Source organism: Acanthopagrus latus, chromosome 9 (assembly GCF_904848185.1).
Source record: "Acanthopagrus latus isolate v.2019 chromosome 9, fAcaLat1.1, whole genome shotgun sequence".
Classification (NCBI taxonomy): domain Eukaryota; kingdom Metazoa; phylum Chordata; class Actinopteri; order Spariformes; family Sparidae; genus Acanthopagrus; species Acanthopagrus latus.
The window spans coordinates 11,167,161-11,194,664 of NC_051047.1; the positions used below are offsets into that span (position 1 = coordinate 11,167,161).

General features: G+C 40.5%; 2 protein-coding genes across 2 annotated transcripts; both read left to right on the forward strand.

Moving 5' to 3' along the window:
* The first annotated feature begins 1,963 nt into the window (after window positions 1–1,963).
* Window positions 1,964–10,066, forward strand: LOC119026296 (immunoglobulin-like domain-containing receptor 1). The gene is made up of 8 exons (XM_037110555.1): window positions 1,964–2,489; window positions 4,538–4,708; window positions 4,898–5,047; window positions 5,833–5,952; window positions 6,061–6,207; window positions 6,997–7,122; window positions 7,835–8,733; window positions 9,272–10,066. Exons 1-8 carry the CDS (start codon window positions 2,441–2,443, stop codon window positions 9,308–9,310), a joined length of 1,701 nt encoding a protein of 566 aa, XP_036966450.1. The 5' UTR covers window positions 1,964–2,440; the 3' UTR covers window positions 9,311–10,066.
* A 1,733-nt stretch (window positions 10,067–11,799) lies between these two features.
* On the forward strand, window positions 11,800–26,966 carry me3 (malic enzyme 3, NADP(+)-dependent, mitochondrial). Its single transcript, XM_037110350.1, has 15 exons — window positions 11,800–11,993; window positions 12,448–12,668; window positions 15,978–16,111; window positions 18,113–18,262; window positions 18,842–18,917; window positions 19,620–19,781; window positions 19,963–20,066; window positions 20,146–20,255; window positions 21,095–21,192; window positions 21,359–21,472; window positions 21,560–21,665; window positions 22,224–22,366; window positions 24,052–24,225; window positions 24,375–24,473; window positions 25,767–26,966. Exons 2-15 carry the CDS (start codon window positions 12,453–12,455, stop codon window positions 25,926–25,928), a joined length of 1,848 nt encoding a protein of 615 aa, XP_036966245.1. The 5' UTR covers window positions 11,800–11,993; window positions 12,448–12,452; the 3' UTR covers window positions 25,929–26,966.
* The last annotated feature ends 538 nt before the right edge of the window (window positions 26,967–27,504 follow it).

Below are 27,504 nucleotides of genomic sequence, written 5' to 3' on the forward strand. Positions count from 1 at the left end.
AAGATAACAAATCTAAACACAGACAAAATAGAGTGTGTATTGTTTTTGAGGAGATGTGTGATAATGTGTGAGTACCTTGGATAAAGCCTGTGTTTTTTTTTATCACGGCTTATCAAATGTACACAACTGAATAAACACTAGAGCTTTATTTCATCGACAGAACTACACAAAGTCAGCGCACGTCTACATGTAAAGTGTGTGTGCAGCTTCAAAATGTTTATACAAAGTATTTTATGATGAAAATGGGCTAAATCGGACATTGTGACCTCCGTGAACCTAGAGAACAATGACATTACTACACATCTTGTTTTATTTATTGTTGAACCTTTGTCATGATTTAGATTTTCTTTGTCATCTCTTTCTTTGTCAAACTCTTTTGAGATACAAGATTCCTTGTAGTCATTCTGTGTCTCTTTTTTATATTAATTTTGTGTCTCTTTTGAAGTCATTTTTGGTGTCTTGATAGTGGTTTTGTGTCTCTTTTTGGTCTTTTTTTTTCATTTTTTGGTCATTTTTGGTGTCTTCTTGAAGTAATTGTGTGTCTCATTTTTGTTTTTGTCATTTAGTGTCTCTTCAAAGATGTTTTGTGTGTGTTTGAAATTGTATTGTGTTTCTTTTTGGTCGTTTGTGTCTCATTAAAGCTGTTTTGTGTCTCCTTTTGGTTGTTTTGTGTCTCTTTGTAGTTGTATTGTTTCTCTATGGAATGTTAACAGCAGTGTTAAAGGCCTGTGTCAGTCAGTTTTCCCAGTCTGCAAATTGCAGTATAAATATTCTGTACACAGTGGAGATAAAGACGCAGAGAAATAAAGGTACTGCGTGTCCTCGCCAGATACTGACAAGGAAAGAATTTAAAAATTGGCATGTCTGGAGGCTCAGAGTGGAGCCAGACACAGATGTGATGGCAAAGCTTTTCATCAGCATGGCATTTTTCACAGGATTTCAAGCACACTTCAGTGAGTTGAGAGAAGCACTTGAGTTCGGCTCAGGCGGGATTATGTTGTGTCGACAGTAAAGCTCGCTGGGGTCCATGTTCTGGATAAGAGAAGTAAACATGGCGGCACAAAGGGCTCCAACACTCTTCCAATATGACTCATCCTGAGAGTGAACTTTACACTCGGTTGTTTGCCACAAACGAGTGAACGGAACCATCGTGCCGAGGGCTGACCTGCTTCCACTTCCTTCAGTGTATTTACATTATGTTTCACTCCTTTGAATTTAACTGTTTCTGTCACACTACAGAGAGGCAGCCTTCAGACTGATGGGCTGGACGTTAACATTTCCATAAAGGAAGCATGTAAAAAAACATTTGAATAGACTCATCAGAGGCACTAACCTCATCAAAACACAGCACAGAACAGAACTCAACATTTACTCATTAGTGAATGACTAATTCTTCTGACCATTAAAAGTATGAAAAGACTGACGAAAAGAATGGAAACGCTTCCTGTGGAAAAAAAAAAAAAGATAAATTATTAAATGCCCTGACATGATTTATTTGTGTTCATTATGTTTAACTTTACCTTCTGATTATCTGATGATGTCTTTTATGGAAGTTCATTGTTTAGCCCTAGCCTATTTTTGTTTCACCAAGAATCTGGGGAGCAGGGAAGGGGGTGCACTACCTAGTGTGGTCTGCGGCATAGACATATATACGTAGATGCAACATTGGCTCGCTGGACCATACGTCAACATTGGCGCCATATTGGATGTGGCAAGTCTGCCCTGTAAACAAATTGATTAAAAAAGTGAAAACTGTGGGTTTTCTGAATTGAAAGCAGTAATGTTTACATTTAACAAATGTTGGATTGTCTTTATATTTAGTGATACATATTCATTTAAGTAAAATTAATGAGAGCTCTTACTTTATTTTGAAGCAACTCTTGTGCATTCTAATGAATTTTTCATCACAAGCAGCACATTTGTTTTTTAATGATGTCCACAGTAATGTTGATTAAGGCGCTCAGATATAGCAGCCCACAGTGATGTTTCAGTCACAGTAAGATAATAGTCATAAGAAGTGTGCGTCTCCTGCAGTAGAGATTGGAAGGAAACATGTCTGAGAGAAGGATTCAAAGTCTAAAGTGAGTCACGCTGAGGTAAGTGTGTTGAGAAAACTTCCTCTTCTCTTCCTCCATGGTGCACCTGTCAGAGGAGGCGGGGTCACTGACGTCACCTGGGTCTGTCCTGGGGGGGGGAGGGGTGATGATTCGCGTCAGACGCCAGCTCTCTGTGGAGAAGTTTGTCCTCAGTCCGGCTGTAAACACTCTTCTTCAAGACAAACTCAGCCGAACAAACATGTCTATTTAAGTGACAGGTGGAACTACTATGCAGAGCAGCGGCCTCGTCGCGTTTTTCTTCAAACATTCAGGATTTCTGGTGGATTTTGAATCGCCTGCAGGTTAAAGAGTGAGGCTTCCGCGGAAGGATAAGGAGCAGCGAGATGGGAAATATGATACTGATGGCGCTGCTGCTGGTGCACCTGCCCACAGGTGAGGCTCTGAGGGCCGCGTAGGAAACACACCCTTCACCTAATGTTCATACTAGTTGCTAATATCACCTGTTTTAGTTGGTTCATAGGCAGGAATTTAGGGTGAAGCCGCTCGAGCAAACAGTCGAAACCAATATAATGTGTTCAGGTTAATTATCGACAGGTGTAAACAGCACAAGGCCGACTGTTGTCACGTGACTGGACACTGTCTCTAGTTTTTCCTGACACGAAAGCAAAAATACAGAATATCAGGCTGTTCTGCTGTTGAGCTGGAATAATTAGCCAGTTAAACGACCGGTTGAAAACAGAAAGTTAATTGATTTTAAATAATTTGTATAATTTTTAATGCTGTTCATTAAGCAAAAATGTAAAAGAAAAGGGGGAAAAAATCCAGTTCCTGCCTCTAAAATTAGAAGTATTGTTTCTATTTTTCTGGTTTATATCCTTGTAAACTAGATAGAGCTGCAACATTGAATTACTGTTTCATTACAAATTTATCTCTTGGTCTGCTAACAAATGTATTCCCAAGAGTCCAGGGTGATGTCTTGTATTGTCCAAAACCCGAGGGTATTCACTTTACTATAAAGCAACAAAATACACATTGGATTATTGATGATGAATGGGTTATTAAATTAGTTACAAGGTAATTATCTGTCAATTGACCAAAAAATAAGAAAGCAAGAATTTCTAATTATTAGGATAGTAGGAGCCATCATCAGCATAATACTTTATTGATTAATTGATTAATTGTTTGGTCTATAATGTCAGAAATGATTGAAAAACGACCATCAAAAGTTCCAGAAGACCAAAGAAACATTTTCAAAGTTTACTGACATTAGATGAGATAAAGAACAAGTTTGAGAAGCTGGAACCTGCAGATTGGCATATGATGAATTTTCTGCTGATCAACAAATGAATTAATGATTAATAGTTTCAGTTCTACATCACAACTTGAATGTATGTAATTATTTAAAATATACTGATAATGTCCTTGAGTTTTACTGGGAGTGGACACTGAAAAAAACACTAAAATATAAGAAGTATATACTACTATATTAAAGACACATTATTTTTAGATTCAAATATGAACTATGAAAACCTGTTTTGTAAGACTTTAACATGTCTTTGTTGTTTGGAGACGATCTGTCTTGGCCATTATGTTTCATACTATAAGGTCCCAGTTTTTATTTTCAACAATTACTCAGTTTTTCTCCTTCTTTTCTAAAGTAAACGACACTATAAGCCACATAACAGCAGCCAAAAATCAATAAAGACAAAATCAATAATTAAAATGCTCATATTTACAGGCCCTCAATAAGTCCTCTCACTTATCACAAACCTGGTGGAAAAGCAGCAAATCCTCACATTTAACAAGCTGAAACCAGCAAATGTTTGACATTTTTTCCCCCAAAAAATATTTATAGGATGAATCGATTATCAACATAATTAACTTATTTACTTTCGATTGACAAACCGATGAATTGTAGAATTACAGCTCTCTATAATTGTTTAATTGATTTGTAATTTTTCAGGTAAATCCCCTAAAAATCTGCTTTTTCCAGCTTTTTTGGATCAAACAATCCTTTTGCTAATGTAATTGGCAGATTGATATAATAAACAGCTGCAGCTGTAATCTGTCTGTACATTTTTGAGAGAAACACTTGTCTGATAGTTACTGTGAAAACATGCCTCTCTATCAGGGTTTTGGACACCGTGATCGAAGAGAAAGTGTTAAGTGTTAAATTTTAACTGATCTTCTCAATTACCTGTCATCAGCTTGTTTTCTCTCTCTAGACTGCTGAGCATGATTGACAGCTGTTTTATCGTCTAGTGATTTAGTGGCGTGTGCGTGCACATTTTAAAGACTTCTGGAGTAATCTGTTAACCCGTCCGGTCGGATTCTTATCAGTCCAGCATTCAAGAGCAAAGCGTCATACAACACACACGAGAGGCTGTTTTTTTTCTCTCTCTGAGTTTACAGTCATTTGAATAATATGTCATGTTTGCCCTACTTTACATTTTATCTTCTGTCACATCTGCTTGTATCAGAGCTGCTGTCCATCCAGGTGATTGTTCCTGAGACAGAGAGGAGCACGATGCTGTTTGCCTCTGTGATCCTGCGCTGTGACTACTCCACTTCAGCCAACATTCAGGACGTCCTGGTCACCTGGAGGTACAAGTCCTTCTGTAAAGACCCAGTGCTGGAGTACTACTCCACAGGTGAGAACAAAGGTGGAGGGAGAGCGTCATTTTAACAGGCAATAATGTAGCTGAATGTAGCTTATGTGCCGTGTGAGTGTGGCTGCTGTTTACTGTTTACATTTCATTTCTTTATCCTGCTGTCAGCATGTTAGAAAACAGAAAGAGTGCATTTAAGAGCATTCAATACATTTTCCTGTGTTTCTGCAGCCTATCAGGCCGCTCTGCAGCTAGGTCAGGACCCTGCCAACGACTGCCCGGACCGCCAGCGCACAGTCCGCACCGTGATCCAGAAGAGAGGCACTAATGAGCCCATCCTGGGTGCAGACTACAGGGAACGCAAAATTACTATTCAAAACAGTAAGTTTGATCCCATCTCAACGACAGTGTTGATACATCAGTGTGAACTGTTGGTACAGTCATCCTAATCCTGCGTTCTAGTTAATGTCAGATTGTTGATATGGTCCTGGTTGAAATTTGTAGCTTCTGACCTCCAAGTGTTCCAGTTGCACAACGGCAAAAATTAATCTTTAAAACCTTTGCTGAACGTGACAAAATGTTGTTTTTCAGAAAGTGTAAACACAGTTGCACCCTCAGCAGTACAGCTTCCTTCTATTAAAAAAGAAATAGAAGAGGGAAAGCAACACGTGAGGTCACAGACACCATTTTCCATTTATTTTATGGCATTTGTATACCTGGAAATGTTTATAAATACTCCCTTCATTAGCCTGATATAAGTATTGTGTCTACAAATATATCCTACCCTCCGCAGGAGTGCTGACATTGTTGTGTTACATCAGACAACTGCTCCCTCATGACGTGTGGGTAGATTGATTTAAATTAACAAATAGGAAGTCAGACTAGGAGTAGCGTTTCATTGCACTTTTCTTGTAGGAGTTGAAAATGTTTGAGTTCTGAGTTGACTGGAATGCAGTTTTAAACCACTGGTTTGCGATCTGGTTCCATACTAGCTATTTATTGAATAATTGAGTTCATTGCTGTGCATGCTTAATTGTGTTTTTGTTTGAATTATATTTTTATCTTTGTTATACTGCAGTGATCTAGAAGAATGTTGTACATTTAAACCTCATATTCTCGTCTTTTTTTTTTTTAAGTCATGCTCATGTGATGCCATCTGTCAACAGAGGCTGACCTTGTCATCACTGAGGTGATGTGGTGGGATAATGGCGTGTATTTCTGCAACATCGATGCTGCTGGTGACACAACGGGAGACTCTGATCGTGAAGTCAAACTCATCGTGTACCGTAAGTTTCCTCAGTTGAGCAGTTGAGGTTGTGGCAAAAAGAAGGTCACACAGAGCCTGAAAAGACTGTGATGAACTATTAGTAATGACGTGTTCCTGCCTGTTCCAGACTGGCTTACGGTCCTGTTGATCATCCTCGGTGCTCTCATGCTCATCATCCTCTTCTGCATATGCTGCTGTCAGTGCTGCCCACAGAAGTGCTGCTGCTACGTGCGCTGCCCATGTTGTCCACAGACATGCTGCTGCCCAGAAAAAGGTAGAAAAGATGCTTTTTGTTTGATTATTTTTCACCCACAACTGACACTGAAATACTATATTTGAAACAAGTAATTACATCAGACTCAAAAAGTAGAAATACTTTTCAATATCATGTGTTAAAACTATAGCATGTACACATTTGATCTAAGCTTTAAAAACTGATTTACAATCAGACTTTGAACCAAAATCTGCAGTTATTAACATTATTACCACCGCTTGTCTTACAAAAATATATATTTTAGTATAAAGATGATCCTATTTTGTGTGGTCTGGGCTTTTTATTTCTTTTTTGCTGTGGTTTGAAAGAGAAATGGATCCAGTTTGTTTGTACCAGTATTGTAACAAGGTTTAAAAGTCTGATCTGATGTCAAACTTTACATCACACTGAACAGCAATGATCTCAGTTTGTCTCTGGATCATGTTTGAACAGGGAAGACATTTTGATTTGCCACAGTAGGACAATCACAGGTGTGTCCTGGTGTTGTGCATGACGGCTCACTGTCTCATGTTTGTGGCTAACTTGAAAACCTGTGCTCTGCCCACTGATTATCTATGATGAGTCAAACAGTCAGTTGTATTAAAGGCCTCTTATATATGACTCCGAACCAGGAGAAGCTGTTCAGGATCATCTTTATTTTCAACAGAGGCATAAACATTCAGCGCGTCACTGTCAAAATGGTTTTGATTGCAGATTTTGTCCTTGTTCAGGCCTGTATATCAAAACCGAAGCTAAGTCAGTACCGATAACACTGAGCCGACTCTCAAACCACAAACCTGTGTCTTTCAGCTGTGATGCAGCACAGGATGCTGCAGGAGGCTCAGAAGGCCATGGCTCCTTGGATGCATGGTCAACCTATTTACGCTCCGATTAGCTCCAACGCTTCCTCTCAGGGCGTTCCCATACTGCATTCAGGTGAGTGAATAAAAGTACAGTCAGACTTATCTTTGATGTTTTGTTGCATTACTCTTGCTCCGACCCAAGGGCGTATCTTTGCTTTGGTTTCAGACACAGAGCAAAATGTAGTAAAAAAAAACCTGAAACATGCAAACACTACTTTGTATCTTCATTTTTATATCAAGTAAATTACACATCATGTTGAAATGTTTTTGTGCTAGCCCCTGTAAATTGCTTTAAGCTATTAAAGCGTAAAATAACTGAGTTTGAGTTTTTTACCTGAAAACATAAAGTTGAGGTCTCAGTCACTGGCTAAGGCGTAAGTGTTCACTAGCTGGACTTCACTAGAAACCCAGGGTTAAGATTCAGTGCAGCACTCACTGTGCTAAAGTTGATTACTGTGAACACACATGATAATTTAAGGCAACATTTGCTAACTGAGAGTTTCTTTTATCTAGATATGGTTAGAAGAGTCTGTTTAAGTGTCAGTAAATCAAACTCAAACTATAAAAGCAGAGAGATAGAAAAGAGAGCTAAAAATATAACTTTGAAAAGCAAACAAAATGTATGATAATGTTGCTCCATATCTGCTGGATGTGTAAATACGAATCCTTTTGCTGGTAAGTTTGACATGTCAGCTTTATAAAATGAAGATATGTTTTTGCTGCCCCTGAGTGGAAAAAATCTCTTATTGCAGGTTATTTATGTCTCCACATTCTGTTTTTCCCAGGTTCGTACTCGGACTATCCCGTCAAACAAAACTTTGCCATGGCTCCCATGCAGTTGTCACCCATGGCCCTGCAGCAGCAGCCCCCTCCTCCTCCTCCTCATCACCACATGAATGGCAGTGTGCGCAACAGCATTCAAGGCACCGGCCAGGTGCTAGACTACCTGGAGAACCAGGTGAGGGGGCTGGATGTGGCCGCACCTCAAATGGCTCATTACGGTGTCCAAAACATGCCCCAGTTACAACCTCACTTCCAGCCTCAGCCAGCGCCTGTGCCAGTTCCGTACACACCAGGGCCCCCGAGCATGCTTTCGGCCCTTGATGAGATGGGGGTCCGAGGGGTTGAGAGAAGGGTGATCACCCTGCCTCCTATTGTCCAGCGTGTACCCAGCTTCACCTCACGCAGGGGGCCTGGAGGTGGAGATGGAGCCAGAGGTGGTCCCAGACAATCCAGCCAGTCTAGTGGGAGCACAAACCGCTCTGGAGGAGGTCTCCCCCGGAACAGTCGTGGCTACAGAGATGTCTCTCCTCCCAGGCGAGGGATCCTGCGCGAGTACAGCGATGACTCCGACTGGGACAACAGGCGAGGAAGAGCACCAAACAGGAATTCGAGGAACGAGAGAGGAAGCTCAGGCGGGAGGAGAGATGGTGGATCCAGACCTCGCGCTCGTAGTCGTGATGACCTGATGGAGGAGCTGCACAGCAGAGCAGCAAGGAGGGAGAGGAGCTATTCACCTCCTCAGCGTCACAAAGGGTCCTGGAGCTCAGATGAAGAAGACAGCAGCAGCAGGAGGAGGAAAGGAGGGAAAGGAAAGGATTGGCCAGAGAAGCCACCCAGCTACTTCTCCATAGAGAACCAGTCCAGACACGGTAACAGCCGGAGGAACTACACCCACCTCTCTGTAAGAAATACTGACATGCACTCTAAACTACTGATCTGATGAGAGATGAGATTCTCTTTGTGTCTCTGCCCTTATTTTTTTTGTCTTGACTTCTTACACTTATCAGTCATGCCAACAGCGTGAGTTTGAATGAGTTTGCTTGTCTGTATCTACCACTGAGGACACTCAGGTCATTTTTCTTGTAATTTGGGGGTATTAGCAATCCGATGGAAACATTATATATTTTAATCCAGTTTGCTTTTCAATTTAATTTTCACCCTTGTGACACTTAAAAATAATCTAGAAATCTATATAGCACCAAACGATAGCCAGCTAGACAGCTGTTTGAAGTCATTCACGTGATCCCAATTATCCCGATAATTTAAATACCCCACAATCAACTAGAGTATTTTTATCGTCATCATCAAAGATACTTTGTTGTCCAATCCCTGATCATCACTCTGTTTCTTCCTGGTCCTGTCTTCTCCTTGACTGTATTGAATCATCATGCACTCTCCCTCTTTACCTTAACCTCACTCCTCTCACTTTTCTCTCATAGGATAGAGGCTCCAATAGCAGCACCAGCGTAGTCATCTGAAGCATTTCTCTCTTCTTCTTTTTTTTTTTTTTCTAAACCTTTTCCTGAATGTTTCCAGAACTGTGAAAATGAAGACCATCAGCAGGTGCCTTCATCTGTTCAATCAGAGATATAGTTGTTGTGATAGTTGATTGTTGGTGCTGAAAATGTACTGTATAGGTATATTTTACTCTGTACGCACTGTATGTAATTACAACAGAAATACAATTTTATGCATGAAGAAAAGTTGTTCAACTGAAACCATACATTGCAGATAATATGCAGTTATATCAGAGACATTTTAAGAAAAGCTCTTGTATTTGAGATGATTAGTGTGTGATTCTTGTTCTAGCTGAATTTAGTGGTGTAATTTGTACGTATGTGATTTCCTCCTGGTGATGGATTAGAGGATCCTTTTGTTATTGTTTATGAAGTAAATGTTTAAAAGTTTGAACAAGCAGATTGATGGATACTGTCGGATTATGAAGGTTATTTAGGTTTAACATATGTGTTTTTGCAGTAGTGTATATTTGTGTTTTTTTAAAATAATCTCATATTTTTACATAATTCCTTGTACTATTTTATTTCTTTTTTATCTTCGTCTACAGTAACATTGTTAGACAGTAGCAGCAATAGTTGCATTGGATGAACCACACCATATGATGAACAGATATATAATTTGCATTTTCATTCATGTTTGCTTTTTATCACAAACATGATGAGAGATGTATCGTGATATATGTGTTTGTCTTAAATAAACCTTTTTAGAAACAGTGAGTGTGAAGTTGATCGTTCATGTACTTAAACTTTGTATATAAGATCTGATGGGCTCAACCAGACATAACTGATCTCTTGGAACTAAAAAGCTGTTCCTAAAGCTCGTTGTTCAGGGGGCACCTTATTTAAAACCAATTCAACACTGATGCCTTTACTGAGCCAAAGAGACCATCAGTGAGAAAACCAGCTGTTCCCATCACTGTTAGATAAGTCACAGAGTTGTCTCAGCCTGAGGAAAAGAGCTGCTCTGTATTCTGGCGGTATGGCATGGATATGTTTACCCTCATCACTTTTTCATCTTAACTAACTGCAAATAGATACACTGTGTCATCACTAAGCATGGTGCAAACAGCTGTGTTTGAAAAAGAAAAATTGAAATATGTTGCATCTTTCTTTCACTTGCTTCAAAACCAATGACACTCTAGCCAGATCAAGATCTTTGTCACGGGAAGCGATAGTGCACATACTGCTTTTGTCCGCAGGGGACGACAGGATCGACAAAAATTAAAATCCCTTGTAACATCTTGAAATTTGGCTACACGGTATATAATCCCAAATAAATGTGTTTCATCATATAGCCATGAAACTACTGTAAATACCATAGAGGAACACTCAGGCCCAACAGAAAAATCCTAAAAGTATACTGCAAGCTGTGAGTACACTGTAAACTGGTAATCTGGATTTAATGTGGTGTAAACTGATGAGAGTGATGCCAGCATCTCGTCAACTGATTAAAAAGAAAAAGGATGAACTGAGTATAGAATAACTGTGTGAAGAGTTATGTTTGTCTTATGTTCAGACGTAATGGGAATTAATGATATAGAAAACTGAAAACTTGATCTTGTCTCTTTTGTCTGTTTGGAAAATATATGGGTTATTTTATGTGTTTTGTTTGTTGAATTGTGTTTTTTTTCTTTAGATGTAAGTGTAACTACAAGAAGTGGGTCGATATTTATGGTCAGCTTCCAGTTTAACATCATAAGGTACATCTATATACAACAACCATGTCAACCCATGTCTTGGGAAAGACAGATTATCAAATCTATCAAAGCAAAGGTGAAAATAATGTGTGTGTAAGAATTTGCTCTTTTTTGTCACTTTTTTTCTTTAGGAGCTGCGTTGATTTTAACTGTTACAGTGACTTTGTGGTGCTGTTTATTTGTATATACCATTTAAAATAAGATAATCCTTGACTAGTCTCTCTAGTGAATTCTCAGTATTTCAGTCTTGCTGTTGTATCCCTGTGAAATTTCTCCTGACAGTATGCTGTTCACAGTGAACCTGACGGGGACAAGGTGGGCAACAGCAATTCTTTGCCATAGGCGGTCAAAAAAACAGGTTGAACCAGATCCTCAAGTACCAGAGCAAAACTCACTGCAGTCTGACTGGTGTGTCCAGCAGAGGGACCCAGAGGTCAATATTATCTGCTCTGTTCAGTAAGATTAGAGTTCAGTGGGGTCAGATCATGACTAAAAGATGAAAAATGTCAGCTATTGTGGAGTCAGAAAAAAATAGTAAACAGCTGAAGTAATCATAGCAGCACAACGGCAAATTCTCTGAAATCTAGTCAGAGAGGGTTGAGTTGCATTTATAATGCAGATGTTGAAGTTGAAGATGGAGCCTGTTTGTTTACTGACTCACAGGAGCGTGGAGGAGGACATGGAGGAGGAGATGGAGGAGGAGATGGGGGTTGTCCCTCCTCTCAGCCCGCCATGCTGCTGTTTGATTGGCGGCTGCAGCCATCAGAGAGGCTGACCCAGCGCTGACCGATCGGGGAAGTGAATCTGTCAGTGTTAGAGTATCCTGGATCAGCTGTCAGCTGTCGATCCTCCTCAACATCCACTGATAAAAGACATCGTTGAAAGGAGCGCCTCCTATGAGGATTGAAGTCATAGTCACATCAGCAGCAGCGTCGCGTCGTTTCCAGGTGAGGCTAACTGAATAAGAGCTGCGCACTAGCTAGCATTAGTAGCTGCGCAGGTTTTTCCATAAAGAAAACAGTAATTATCACAAAAGCAGCGGGGAGCTAACAATAGCTAGCTGGGCTGATGCAGCCGCACACAGCAGGGGTTTTGCGTGAACACACTGCGCACATCGGCTGTGTTCATGCTCCAATTACACACGTCTGAGCTATCATTTTATGTGTTGTCAAATCACTGAAATGAAGCTCGAACCTGTTGTTACCACTGTGACTCAGCCTGTGTGAAGCTAACGGTCCAGCAGGTTGTTTACATGGAGACAGGCTCTGTGAACTAAGTGCTCTCTGCTATTCTAGGGCTGTCTGTCGTGTCTGGCTCCTGTGTCCTTACACCTAAGGTGACCTGAACCAGCAGCAGAGCTGTACTGAGTGTGTGGTTGTTTTGCTCCCTGGCTGTCTGCAGGCAGCATGAACTCTCTCCCAGGAAGAGCCGCCCTGTCTCTGTGCAGGCGCACGGCAGCGGGCGGGATGAGGGTCTTCGCCGGTTCCCCAAGTCACCCTGCCGGGGGACTGACGGCCTCTCTCCAGGCTGTGCGGGTCTGCCACTCCGGGACGAACCGCAAGGGAAGCGTGAGCACCAAGAAGAGGGGCTACGACATCATCAGAAACCCCAACCTGAACAAGGTGAGCTTGCTACCTGTTTTTCTTCTGCCTGGACTATAAACTAGTAACCATTTGGACCAACGTCCACTATAGATAAACTAGAGAGTTCTTTACCTGGCCTCCTGCTGAATGCTTCCTCAGAAATATAATGGTCAGCATATCACCAGATAACTGCTAACTGCTGCCAATTCTAGCTGTCACTTGCTAGTTAGCTCAGTTAGCGGTGCAGCTAGCAGTCCGGACTGGGAGCTCAGAGTTGGTGTTGGTGTTTTCTAGCATGGGAGCTTTGGACTGGGATGGGCCGTAGGTAGCTGAACATGCTTTGTAACACAATACATGGACATCATAATGCAAAAACTCTTATTCCCTCACATTCTGGTGACTTTAATGAAGTTATGAATGTTTTCAACAAATGTTAAGATATGTGCATTTTATTTTATTGTGCATTTTAGCCTTGCGGCACACAATTATTTTCAGTATTGGTAAATCCACAGATTTTTTTTTCGATTAAAGGTGCTATAAGTAAGAATTTTTGTTGACAGCATTCAAGCGACCAAGCTTACTAGCCACCAGCAGCTACAGTTAGCGGTTACCCTGATGATATGTTGACCTATGTTTTAGGTATGAATTTGACAGATGGCCAAATATTACATTTTGTGCTTCTTTTAAAATGAAACAATCAGTCCTCTTTGTGTTTATAAAGTGGCAGCAAGTCATGAATTACACCCATCACAGATGTCTTGGAATTTATTGTTTGCTCTGTTAATTATGTGGTAATTCATGAACTCTAGAAAAAATTTAAAACTCAGCTTTCTTTCTTCAATGGCAATATGAACTGTGTCTAAAAGCAAACAAATTAATCTGATCCGAGTGGGGAAACCTGTGCTGCCTTTACATGACTATGTCTATAGGTATCATTATGCCCCCGCACCATGTTGTATGATGGTGGAACATATGTATACAGAAGTTACCATGGTAATATCACATAGTGCAGAACTCTCATCTAAGTGAGATAGTTGAGAGGTTAAACTCTCACCTCTATAGCTGTGAATCAACTCCCTGTAGATCCCCCGAATGTGTCTGTCCTGCTCTGATCTGTCTGCTTTCTTTGTGTCTTTGTTTTATTTTTTGTAATGCACGTTTTTATTAGAGATTAAATAGTCCATGCATGTTTGAATTTGTAGGAGATCTATAAGAAGTAAATGCTACTCAATTACTCCTAAATACAAAATAAGTAAGGGGAAAAAACACAAATAAAACAGAATAACACAGACATGACCTTTAAGCTGGGTGTAGACAGCCAGTTTCTCTGTGTCTTATAAAAACATGAAATTAATATTATAGACTGAATTGAGTAACTTGTTCACCTTTAAGATAACCCTGCACCGCATAAGCACAGAATAATGTCAGTGCTTCTGCTGTCATAGTGTGAAGCTACTCATATTTTTTCCACAAAGACGCTGCAGCTGCACTGACTGCGCCAGAACCGATCTGAAGCAAGCATCCGCCATGTGACTCACCGGTGCATTTGTTTTTTTTACAAACTCAGTGTAAACAGGGGATACTTTGTTTCTGCCTTGTTAGCTCTCTGAGGATAGCAGGACAGATACGGACCCTTTGGCAGAGTTTATTGCTTTGATTTCAGTTGATGTGAGGTCGGTCACAGTTCCTTCCTCTGCTGATGCTCGGTCAGCAGTTACGCTGTGACTCAGAGAACAATTCAGTGGAAACAGTCAGCAAATTGAGCCTTACTTGGGGGGGGAAAAATAGTCTCATGAAAAGTAAAAGTTTGCGTCAGTTGTGTGCTTAAATATTTAATTCAACCAGATGTAAAAGACAGTGTTGGACTTTTAAGACATAAATGCTGTCCCACTTTTAGACTTTATCATCCAATTAAGATCTGTCTGGCTGCTTGCTCCACATACAGACACATTTTAGCACTGTATAATGATTTAACTGTGTTTATTGAGGAAGGTGAGATTTCTGTCCGCATTCTTCAACCGCCTCCTTTCTTCAAACCGGCCATATGATCCCAGTGACCTCTCAAATGTCGCACAATCAGCTCATAACCATATAAATTAATCTTCTCCTCTCTTGATAATGAATATACTCTCAGATAAGGTTTGAATTGGAGTCATTACAAAAAGTTGAATCTTATCTCCAGACCACATTTAGTTTCACTCTCTCCTTGTCTCTTTGTGTGTTAACAGATTGCTTGTAGGCTTAATTACGGTCACCGGTGAGGAGGGTCGCCTTAATGGGTTTACTTTAGTCCCTCTTTAGCTGCACGCTCGCTCTTAACTCTGTTAATCTGTGACTTTCTCTGCGGTCGTTCTCACAGTTATTCAGATACATTTGCTCTAGTCTTTATGTCTAAGAAAGTTCCCATGTGCATTTGTGGTGATAGAATAGTTTATGAAAGTTGGTTCTGCACACTTGTGCTCTCTGTCTCATTGTCTATAGTTAATCTTGTTGAGTATTTAAGCCCTCACTGTATCTCCTTTTAATGACCTCTGGCAGCAGATCTGTTGTTGTGCAAGCTGTTGCAACTCATATCTACACAGCACAGTGTTCATCAGCATCAAAATACTCTTCAATGGGAAAGCATGCAGCTTGTGGAACAACTGTAGACGTAATGATTGCAAACTGAGGCCACAGCGAGTCTTTCAAATACAGCTATCACATTTCACACCAGACTCCGGCATGAATAATTTAGCGAGACCTGGGTGTTTTCCGGGAGCTCACAGTGGATCAAACTGGCCATAGATGTCCGTTTTATTCGCCATTTAGGTCGGTGTTTCCTCTGCCATGCACAAATCAAAGGGAAACGTAGAGAGCGCTAAAGCGGACATGCGGAAAGAGAAGTCGAGCTGCCAGGGGAGTGAGTTCAGGCTCCCACACTATTGGACAGAATAAATAGATTAAACCTCACACTCCCCTCCGATCACTCTTTGGGATGCCTGCCAACTTCGAGACAGAGCAGCAGTGGAAATAATCATAACCAGAAGGCAGAGGGGTACAAGGGCTGATTATAAGAATAAAAGTCTGGTCTCAGCTCCAAGTTACCGAACTTTTCAGTGTTGCCCTCTTTGGGGTTTCTTCACCAGGGTTCACTTACATTAAGGGCAACTAATTCAGTGAGAAATTATCAAAAAGTCCACTGTACTTGGGCGCGGGCATGAGTCATAGCTAGCCTCAAACTGTGATGTCTAACACATGAGTCACTGTGGTCTGGATTTTCAGATTTCTTATTTAGTTTGTGGACTTCACCTTGTATGAACTCTTTCGGGGATGGCAGTGTTGTATAACCGCTCCCCCTCCACCCTGCAGGGCATGGCATTCACCCTGGAGGAGCGCTTACAACTGGGCATCCACGGCCTGCTCCCGCCCTGCTTCCTCTCCCAGGATGTACAAGTGCTGCGTGTCATGAAGAGCTATGAAACACGTGTCAACCCTCTGGACAAGTAAGAGAACACACTCAGATGCTCAAGCTAAAAAAAACCAAACGCTTAAGTTCTTTATCGGGGCTGCCCCGCATATTTGATCAAATCTTCTCATCACATCTGTTGCTGGTGCACCATCGGCTGTTGTTTTGTCTTTAATCTTATGATTAAAAGTTTATTTACTGTCACATCAGAGGCTTTGGAAGGTCCATCCAGTAACTGAGACACACACAATGAACTAGCAGTGTACTAGTTCTTCTATTTGAACTTAGTCTTAAAATCATTTATGAAAGATTGATTAGATTAGATTAAATTTTATTATTGCCCAAGACACGTACAGGGCAGAGGGCGGAGTCGGCTTCTAACAAGAAATGCAATAACAGAAGCAATAACACAATAATAAACTTCATCAAAAAAGTACACACTATTAATTATCTAAAATAAATTAGCAATAGTAACATACACCCTAAAATATTGCACACAGAGTAAAATAGAATAACTTCTTGCATTAAATATCGCACAAGGCCATGTGGGAACAGACTCTGGCTGACAGAGATAAAGGTATTCCCATAGATTAAGAGATGGTGATGTAGTAAATACAGAAACACGCTGTAAAATGTGTTAGTCCTTTGTACTTTCCTTCCAGCCTTAATGTCCTTTGTATCAGTAGCTTGAAAAAACCTTTTAGGGAAGTTGCTGATCATCAAAAATCTTGCTTAAGCAAGATCGATGGTCTAGTCCACACGTACACGGGTATTTTGGGAGACAGAGTTTTAAAAAAAAATCTAAATCTCTGTCCGCACAAGCATTTTAGTCTGGTTTCAGAAATAATCTCACTCCACACAAACACTGCAAACCAATGACCCATGGCCTTTCAGGTATACATGCATGCGCATGGCTCTCCAAACAGGAAGCAGATTGTGTTCTTTGGTCGGGTTGCGTGGCAACAGCAAATAATATGAATGAGGCAGGGAAACATGACCGCTCTTCATAGAAACTTAATAGATAACAGGCTGTTTTGTTTTTTTCCCATTTGTATTATCAACATATGTTTGTGTCATTGTGAATATTCACGTTACATTAATGTAACATCCACTCCGGCCAACTCAAATACTCCAATATCATAACACATACTTAAAGTTCACATTTGACATTGCTGCTACAAACACTGATAAACGTGTGCTGTATGTAAAAATCCCAAATACTGAAAAGGGCATTTCTGAGTCTCTTCACTCTGCAGGGAGTCGTCCAAAAGCTCCATTTTAAGTGACTTGTTATGCTGTTTATGTGTGCACAGAAGAACAAAACCCGGAGGAAAAGCATTATCTAAAAAATAATTCTTGTGTACATATGGACAGGGTCTCAGAATCCATTCCAAAAATATCTTATGCATCTGAGATCTTAAATCTCAGATCAGTTTAAATTGATTGCGACCCACCCCCAATAAAAATTGATCTTAAGTCTGTTGTTTGACTGAAGCCCCTGGTTCAGTTACCATAGGGGAACCTTGTTGCTCTCATTTCCTTATATTTCCTGTAAGTGTTTACACTGTAAACTGTTTAACGAAAGCAAAATGGACAAAGCAATCTTTAAAAGGCATGGCACAGTGTCTGACAATACTCACTAACCATTCTAGCAGCTCTGTGATGCCGTACTTTGGCATAGTGGAGCTTTGAGCTAAATGCTAAATTCAGCATGCTAATATATTCACCATGACAATGTTAGCAAATTGACAATTAGCAGGTATAATGCTCACCAACTTAGCTTAGCATGTCAGCATCATTTACAGGTCCAGGCTGAACAATTTGTAGATAAAATGCAAATTTGACCTGATGATGGCGTTAATGAAAGGCCAGTGGGTTCAATTTATTACAGTTAATCACATGCAAGCCATGATTGTCTATACAAAAATAGCAAGATATTTCAGTCTGGACCAAAGTGGTTGAACAATCTTGAAGCATCCTAAAACACCCTAAAAATTCTCATTGTTGAGTTTAAATGGCTGTTCTGTCTCTGTCTCAGGTACATCCTGCTGATGACGCTGCAGGACAGGAACGAGAAGTTGTTCTACCGTGTGTTGACCTCCGACATCGAGGAGTTCATGCCCATTGTGTACACTCCCACTGTGGGCCTGGCCTGTCAGCAGTACGGACTGGCCTTCAGGAGACCACGGTGAGATTCCTCACATCTACACTGCTGCTGCACTGTTCAGTTTACTGTTAGGACTGTTTGCTTTGGTATTATTTCAATATACATTTGGGTGAACTCTAGTTACCTTATGAAGCATCGTTCTTAATGGTTTGAGTCAGGAAAACCAAATGAAGACAGTTTTCATTCATTGTACTGCAGCCAGTTAAACCTGATAAAAACTGAGGGCAGGATCTGAGGGATTCAGGGACGCTACTGAAAAAACATTTTCACTTGTCTGAGCACATTGCCTGTCAGTACAAAATGGAAAAGTATATCACATCATCTTCCTAATTCATGCTTTAACAAAAGTTTCAATCCTTCAATTTGTGTTTGAATTTCATTTTATTTATTTTGACTTAATATAATCAGTGTGAAGGGCTTTCTGTCTCTGGCAAGCTTTAGGTCAGATTTATATGACTGCAGTGAATTAAAACCAGTGGCATTCAGGAAGCTGATCTCACAACCTGCATCATCCAATCTTAAAAACGTAAAACCTTCTCGCTGAGCTGCACAGCACCACCGCCGCTGCTGCCTTTATAACAGACACCAACCTGTTTACAGAGGACTCTTCATCACCATCCATGACAGAGGCCACATCGCCACCATGCTCAACTCCTGGCCCGAAGAAGACATAAAGGTGCCTCTCTCTGCCCAAACACACACACACACACACACACACACACACACACACACACACACACAGCTATTTATACTCAACGTTATTGATGTAGCACCATTCATACCAACATGTGGCCCAGATGAAAACAGACACCAAACTTAAGACAAAGATGGACAAGATTCGCAACATTTACAAGTATGAATGGTGTATTGTGTACTGCCATCTAGTGGTGAGGTTGTGGATTGCAACCATTTAAATGTTGGGCAGGTTACTCAGGAAGTGTAATGATGCTCTTCCCACACTAAGTCTTATCTCTCCATTAAAAAGTTACAATATTACTTGACTCATTACATCGCATCAAAAGTAATGACCTTACTCGTTTTATTCCGAGATTACTTTAAGACAGGTTACATCTCCTCCACAATATAACCTACTTTTTTGAGAAGATTTAACTGTGCTGCCATATCAGGTACTTCAGTAATTGAAATCCTGTATTATTTGTGGTTGAAAGCGTTTTGCAACAGACTGCAGTGGAATTTGCATGTTTGATTGAGACAAACACACATCTCTTCTCATCCTCCACCCTTGAACTATTTGAATAGTTGCCAATTTTTTTCAAGGCAATATTGTGAACAAAACATAAGGGATAAAAAGTATGAAAACCAATGAATGAGACAGACTAAAAAGATATACATATACATGTTTGTGTTCTCTGTGCAGGCCATTGTGGTGACGGACGGGGAGCGTATCCTCGGCCTGGGTGACCTGGGAAGCTATGGTATGGGCATCCCTGTGGGGAAGCTGGCACTCTACACAGCCTGCGGTGGCGTTCGGCCACAGCAGTGTCTCCCTGTGCTGCTGGACGTCGGCACCGACAACCAGGTGTGTATGATGTCGAAGGATTAATGAGCTAGTGCAACACTTTCAGTCCTTACCTGATATCGGAGGAGTTTAGAGAATTGCTGACTCAGTAATTATTTACCAGTTCACGTGGATGATCAGTTTAAAAATTCAGAACTACAAATGATCTACTTTTGATTGACTGATGATTTTTTTGGTGCAGACACTGCTCAATGACCCTCTGTACATTGGACTGAAGCACAAGAGAATCAGAGGGAAGGAGTACGACGAGCTGATCGACGAGTTCATGCAGGCGGTGACGGACAAGTGAGTGGAAACACTCAATTGCTCAAATAACATTCAAGTGATCCTCAATATCTGACTGGTCAACTCTGTCGTCCTGCAGGTACGGGATGAACTGTCTGATACAGTTTGAGGATTTCGCCAACAGCAACGCCTTTCGCATCCTCAACAAATATAGGAATCGATACTGCACCTTTAATGACGACATCCAAGGTACTGAAACGCTCACAAGGACTCCAACAGGCAGCACGTTTCATACCTGTGGCTTTTTACTCAACACATGTATTGTGATAAAAGAGGGAAAGAATAAGACACTTTTTGATGAGCAAACATTCCACATGACCGTCGCAGGCTTCCCCCCTCAGTATTACCAGCACATTCTCAGAAGAAGAAACGTAGCAAACATAAGATGATTAAAACCAGGTTAAAAAAAATTTCAGCACAGCTCAACACAGAATATTTTATTATCTGTACATGCCATTTCCCATTAGCTCATAGATTTGCTTGTTGTTTTGTTTCTAAATATCTGCTGACCAACTCAGCAAACAAAAAATTGGCACGTGTCCGTTTTATCCTCTCAAGTCAGTTGTATCGTTTGTGAACATGTTGGTCATTCTGTGTCTGATTTTGATAGATATTTCAGTGTCACTTTCAGACGCTGATCTGCAGGTTCTGAAAATGTGATGCCTTTAAAGTCATTAAATAGTCTAATTTAGACCAGTGAAGAACATTAAATAATGGTCTTAATTGCCACAAATATTTGATCTAATTTTTAACATTTGATCTTATTTTACCTTTGAACTGAACCTAATACTGTCTTTTTACTTTATACTTGGACTTACCTGTTGGTAAAATGTAGATTAAGATTAATTTATACTCAAATAACTTGAATAAAAGAAGATCATTTCTACACAAATCAGTCTTAAATTTTGTTAAAAATGATCTTGAAAAGGTCTTTTAATTGAAGTGTTTGATACTGGTGCTACTATTAAAGATAAAAGTGCTAATTTCACTGATTTGTCACAAGTGTTTTTCTCATGTCTATCTTTCAGGCACAGCCTCAGTAGCTGTTGCCGGCATCTTAGCTGCTCTGAAGATCACCAAGAACAAAATCTCAGATCACACCTTTGTTTTCCAGGGTGCCGGTGAGGTGAGAGGATTAACTCAATTAATTTTCAGAAATGAAAATAACTGTCCTAAATCCTAAAGATATGAGACTTTTCCCAAAAGTGTGATGACACATTTAAAACTAGTCGAGGAAGGAGAGGAGACAGAGAGTGATCGTTGATGATTTGTATTGTTTTTTTATTTGGCAGGCTGCTCTGGGTATTGCTCACCTGCTTATCATGGCCATGGCCAAAGAAGGACTTAGTAGAGAAGAAGCTGCCAAGAGAATCTGGATGGTGGACTCCAGAGGTCTCATTGTAAAGGTAATGACCCTTCAGTCATTACAGGTATGCTCATTTATGTAACACAGCACCATTTTAAACAAAAAGGACATTTTTGCACAAATATAGGGAAGAAGCCATCTTAACCACGAGAAGGAGGAGTTTGCTCATGATTACCCACATGTGAAGACCCTGGAGGAGGTGGTGCACACACTTAAACCCACCGCAATCATAGGTGAGTCTGCCAAGAAGGTTAGGAGACAAGTGTGGGGTTTCATGGAGACTCCCTCAAAGAACATAGTGGCTATTAGTGATATTTATAAAATTCCTTTATAACCTACATTGTGTGTTTTATCCACCTGTGATACAGTAATGCCTGTGGAAAAACAGAGAAACCTGTTAAAGGTGAATTTCTTTCCCTCCAGCTTCGCTCAGCAAATCAACTAATTTTCTCTGGTTCTTTAATTCGATGCTTCAGTGAGTTTCAAAAGAGATATTAGATGTGAATGTCTAAATTTGTGTCCTGCATGTATGATGAGCCGGAAGATAATTTCAGACTTTTAATCAAAGTTGTGATAACATGTTAACATCATTTTAAGTCTCAACATCTCTTTTGTATGATTTAGAGATGAAATGATAAGATGATAAACGACAGTTGAAGCAGATCCACAGTCTCTTGGTCAAAAACACTAATTTGGAGATTGTCATTTTGTTTGGCTCATGTGGTCTGAATGTAAACTCTGTTTGTAAACTCTGCTGGATTGTCCCTCTGCTCTGTTTCCTGAACATGAAGGAGTGGCTGCCGTCGCGGGGGCGTTCACTGAGAAGATTATCAAAGACATGGCGTCCTTCAATGAGAGGCCGATCATATTTGCCCTGAGTAATCCCACCAGCAAGGCTGAGTGCACAGCGGAGCAGTGCTACAAGCTCACAGAGGTAATAGAGAGCCATACTGTGCTGTTCACATGCAGGCGATAGGTGCTCTGTTCAGTATTTAGCAGGTTTAAGGCACTGTGGAGTTATTTTGTTTACATTCTCACACAACTATGCTCTCGTGTTTCTGGTTGTGAGCTTACAAAAATGTAATGATTTTTCTTCTGTGCTTTCATTTCCCCCTTAGTGTTGTTGTACATTTCAGCATAACATTTCAAGCCTCGGTATACACTTCAATTGAATGCTAAATGTAGAAACTGCACCTGCATTTTTGTAGCGTCGTGATAGAGAGATCCCATGTTTGATCACAAAAATTTGTCTGTTGCTTTATGATCAGCCACAATATCAAATTTCATATTAAAGAAATGAGGAACAGACTTAAAAGAAGCAGAATTACATCTAGACAAAGAATTTACCAGCGTTCAGTAACAGGATGTGCTGTTCAGTGATCAAATTGACCTTAATCACCCATGTCGCTGTAGCTCACGTCAAGTTGAAAGTGGAAAAAAGTTCAAAATTTGCGAGCAGATTCGAGGAATGGCATTCGGAGTTTGTCCGCATGACTGAAGGCTGCAGCTGCTTACAGTCAGTAGAGAACACAGATAAGGAGGCAGTTTGTACAACAGGGCCTTATGAGATGTTTCCTTCTATGGTTGTACAAACAGATCAGACAACATTTCTTGTCACAGTGTTGAGTAATCTTTGTGTAAATCTGTTGACACTGCTGCCTTAGTGCCCTCTGCAGTCACACAAATGATACTCCAACGCCCTCTAGTGGTTAAAAAACATTTTTCTTGATTGCTTTGACTTGCTAAAAGAAACTGGGATCCACTTGGTTTTTCATCATCGCTGTCTCAGCAGAGCACAAGACACCTCTTGCAAATGTGTTAATCCTTTCCCATTGGATTGGCACATTTTCCCCACCCTTTTGCAGAACAGTTAACACAGATATCATTCAAGCAATCCAAACTCCACTGTTTTAAGAACGGTAACCAAACACAAACCATCTGTTAGAAACTACCTACATCAGTATTAAATCACTGAAGCACCTGTTTGACACTCCTTCACACAAATCTTCAATGAGCAACCAGTTTGCAGGCCTTAAAAGGTGCAGCGTCTGTGTTGTTCTTTGCCAACATGGATGGAAGAGGTCTAAGGCAGATGAGAGTGAGAGGTTGGATGAGGCATGCAAGAAGATTTTTCCCTCGGTGCATTGCAAAGAGAGGATATTGAATGTGATGTGGATGAGGCCGTGTGGCCCCATCGTCAAGACAGAAGAGACTGAGAATCAACAGTGGCTATTTCTTATACTCTACAGTAATAGATTTTTATACTTTACTGTAATAGATTTTAACTGTTTTTTTTTTTTTTAATTATTTGTGGACTATGAGACTACCAGGTTTCTTAATTTCTTATACTTTAATAGATTTTATTTTGGTTTACATGTATTTTGTGTAATATTTACAGTATTTGAGTTTTCAGCCACAGTTTGAAAAAAAAAAAAAATCAATGGAATCAATTTGCATCAAAGCATCTCTGATTCTGGATCCAATTCTTTGCAAGAAGGCAAATTCGACAACGAATGGCACTGGAATGAAAGCCACGTACATTAATAGGCTGCAATGACAAGCAATGCTGCTGATTCACACTCAGTTCCTTAATATCCTCTTCCTCTGGTCTGTCATCAGGGTCGGGGCATCTTTGCCAGTGGTAGTCCCTTTGACAAGGTGGTGCTGGCTGATGGACGCACCTTCTTCCCCGGGCAGGGCAACAACGCCTACATCTTCCCAGGTGTTGCTTTGGGTGTTATAGCCTGTGGAGTGCGCCACATATCTGATGATATCTTCCTCACCACTGCAGAGGTATTTATTGTCTCCAGTTACCCCATATTCATAATACATATTTATGAGGATGTTATACTTTTTGTTTTGTTAAATGATACCTACGAAGCACTTTCCTTTTGCTAATCAGTGTTATTCTGTCTGTGTGTCTGTCTGTGTTTGTGTCTCAGGCGATAGCAGACATGGTGACAGAGGAGAACCTGGCTGAGGGAAGACTCTACCCTCCCCTCAGCACCATAAGAGAGGTCTCCTTCAAGATTGCAGTGAAGGTCGGTGATCTTTCCCCACAGTCTGCCTTGATGTCCTATTTTTTAACCGATACCCCGCTCTACAGCAAGGAAACAGCACTGAGGGACGGCAGATCTAAACCTCTGACCTCAGTGTTCTCCCACAACCTACACTCAGACCTAAGCAGGCCACGGTGTGGCTAACATCACTACCTATTATTGTGTCACGTACCTGTGTCTGGCAACCTGATAGCAACAGAAAGAGTGTGGGAGAGAGTTCTTCAGGACACCTGTTAGCGGGCTGTCGCTGGAGGAGGCCTGCTCTGTTGGCTTAGGATGCTGTTATGTTATATGTAATTCAGCTTCAAATCAGATATAAATTTGACCCATGTAGTAACATACTTAATCATCAAATATCATTTATGGTCTAGTAATGATCACCACTGTCAGCCTATCTGAATGAATGATGGCTTCTTACCTTCAAATCAGGACTTCGGTTAGAAATCTACACAAATACAATCCCAGTTTTATTAAAGCTTTCAAAGCTACCAAAATTTAGATTGTGAAAAGGAATATACAAAAAAATTGATGGAACAAATTACAGAGAAGAAAATCAACCTGTCTGAGGATGAAAGGGAGGGAAGGAGGCGTGAGGACAAGGAGGCCAGCAAAACAGCCTCTAGATGTCTCTAGCCTCCGCGTTATACCGTCAGCCTGGAAGCTTCTTTCACTTTAAATCCTACAATTAGTTCCCCAGTAAGAACATCAACAGCCTGTCTGATATCAGTCTAACAAAAAGTGTCTCGCAAAGCTCACTTCGTCTTAATCCCAGGTTTCAGTTCTCACTATCAAACAACAGAGGTCCGCCAGATGCCCAAACCCACAGCTCACTGCAAAGGTGAAGGCTTTATTGTTATTCTGCTTCTAGCACGAGGTGAGACGCTGCAAAAGAGTCAGAGGGGAATAAAGGAGTAAGACTGTTGGTGCATTATGGTGCAGGTAACATCTGTGAGTGGAAAGTGTGTCCAATCACAGTTTATGTTTTTCCCATGATGCGCTTTTATTTCAAAATTTTCAAGTATCTGCTTGAAAAAAGATGTATGTTTCAGATTAAGTTTAAGATGAGCATTTTCCTCAGGGACCGCCGCTCACTTTTCAACCAGTGGGAAGAGCACAGAGAAAAAAAATTAATCCAGAAATCTCAAGTGAAATGGTCAAAAACATTAAAATCCTGTGGTCATGTAGGTTCACACCACATAAAGTACGAAGTTTTGAGGGCATTTAAATATCACACTGTGAACCCTGTATTGACCGTGTGTCTGTTTGCCTCTCCAGATTGTCAACTATGCATACAAACACAACATTGCATCTCTGTACCCTGAGCCTAAAGACAAGGAGGCGTTTGTGCTGTCTCACATCTACAGTCCTGATTACGACTCCTTCACTCTGGACACGTACAGTTGGCCACAGGAGGCCATGAACGTCCAGGACGTCTGATCCTGACCGTCGTTCTCTGCACTTGACATGCTGCCATGGCGTCACGTTGCCAACTTTTCTCGCCTTTTAGCTTTTTTTGTTTGTTTTCCTCTTTTATTTGTATATTTTAGTCAGTCTCTTCTCCCCTCCCACATGGACTGTGGTCATTATGATTTAGATGCCATACATTTTCTATGACCTGTTGAGTGTTGAGACTTTTTTTTCCTCTTTCTGCGCTGTACTACTTATCAGTTTTATCAGTGTACGTGGTATCAATTCTCTGTACCTGATGGAAGCTCTGACTGAGCAGAATATTTTATAGATGCGCGACAGCATCATGTCAGATATCAGAAGCACGGCTGCTATAACTTAAAACATGAACTACACTCCTCAGACGAGATTTTCCAGCTAAGATGCTGTACAAGATCTAATCTTGATGCATTAAAAACAGAGCAGCTGCTCACAGTAACGCACAATGCTTTCTCTTGTCTTGACACATGTGAACAGAGGTTTCATTTTAAAGCTTAACAAAAGAGGGGGAAAAATGAACAGAAACCCTCAGTGCCTCTTTCTGCGTGGCCAGGACATCACTGGACATCCGCATCATGAGTGAAACTTCTGTTGTTGTCAGATGGGTAGAAAAGCATCATATTTCACACTCCTGTCAGTCTGCACACGTTTAAATCTGCACACAGGACTGAAAAGACCCCAGAGTCAGCCTTCTCTGCTTCCGCTTCATCTGTGAGATTAAATTATCCGGAGGCATCTTGTTCAGAGGAGGGATTGTTGGGTAGATAGCGTCAGCCCCATAAGGCTGATTTTGTATACAATGGGTGTGTTGTTTGTGCTTTAGTTTTGTACAGAGCTCTGCCTGTTGTTGTATTTTTGCCAAAGTTACTGATGAACTGTATCTTAACTTTTACTCCTAGAGAACATGATGCACTGCAAGCTTTAGTACTGAGAGATATGCTTTTCAAAGGGAACATGCAACTTTTTGAATAAAATTGTAAAAAAAAAAAAATGAATAAGTAAAAGAGTGATTTATACATTTTGTAAAGATCATTTTGCAACAGTACATTTAATCTTTTTCAAAGCAACAGAGCAGTGTTGTATGAAGTACCTAAAGTCTTTTTTTTTATATGTGTATATATATTTTTTTGATCTTTGTAGAAAGGATAGCTGAAGACATGACACGACACAGGTTGAGAGAGAGGGGGAACGACACGCAGCAAAGGGCCCCAGGCTGGGACTCGAACCCAGGGCCGCTGCAGCTTAAGTGAAGCTATCATGTCAAAATATTACTTTGGTAAAGTCATCTATATGAATAGTAATTAAGTAAAAGTCTATAAGTGCCTGATATCAAATATACTTAAGTATCAAAAGTACAAGTAAAGTTATGAATATATTTACATATATGTATAAACTGTATTTTCGACCGACCTGAGCTCTTTCTGATCATTGGAATCAGTGTTATGTTTAATCAGATTGCTTATAGAAAAAAATGATTTAGCAATGTGCAACCTGACCCTGAGATATTTCATAATCATGTGGGTGTTTACATACTGTGGGACATATATATATATATATATATATATAT

What these genes read in the sequence shown, in the direction of transcription:
- LOC119026296 (XM_037110555.1), top strand. Translation starts at nt 2,441, where the DNA reads ATGGGAAATATGATACTGATGGCGCTGCTGCTGGTGCACCTGCCCACA. An exon ending in GCTGGTGCACCTGCCCACAG is followed by an intron (nt 2,490 to 4,537) that starts GTGAGGCTCTGA and finishes TGCTTGTATCAG; the next exon opens with AGCTGCTGTCCATCCAGGTG. An exon ending in AGTCAAACTCATCGTGTACC is followed by an intron (nt 5,953 to 6,060) that starts GTAAGTTTCCTC and finishes TGCCTGTTCCAG; the next exon opens with ACTGGCTTACGGTCCTGTTG.
- me3 (XM_037110350.1), top strand. Translation starts at nt 12,453, where the DNA reads ATGAACTCTCTCCCAGGAAGAGCCGCCCTGTCTCTGTGCAGGCGCACG. An exon ending in GGCCCGAAGAAGACATAAAG is followed by an intron (nt 18,918 to 19,619) that starts GTGCCTCTCTCT and finishes TTCTCTGTGCAG; the next exon opens with GCCATTGTGGTGACGGACGG. An exon ending in ATGCAGGCGGTGACGGACAA is followed by an intron (nt 20,067 to 20,145) that starts GTGAGTGGAAAC and finishes GTCGTCCTGCAG; the next exon opens with GTACGGGATGAACTGTCTGA.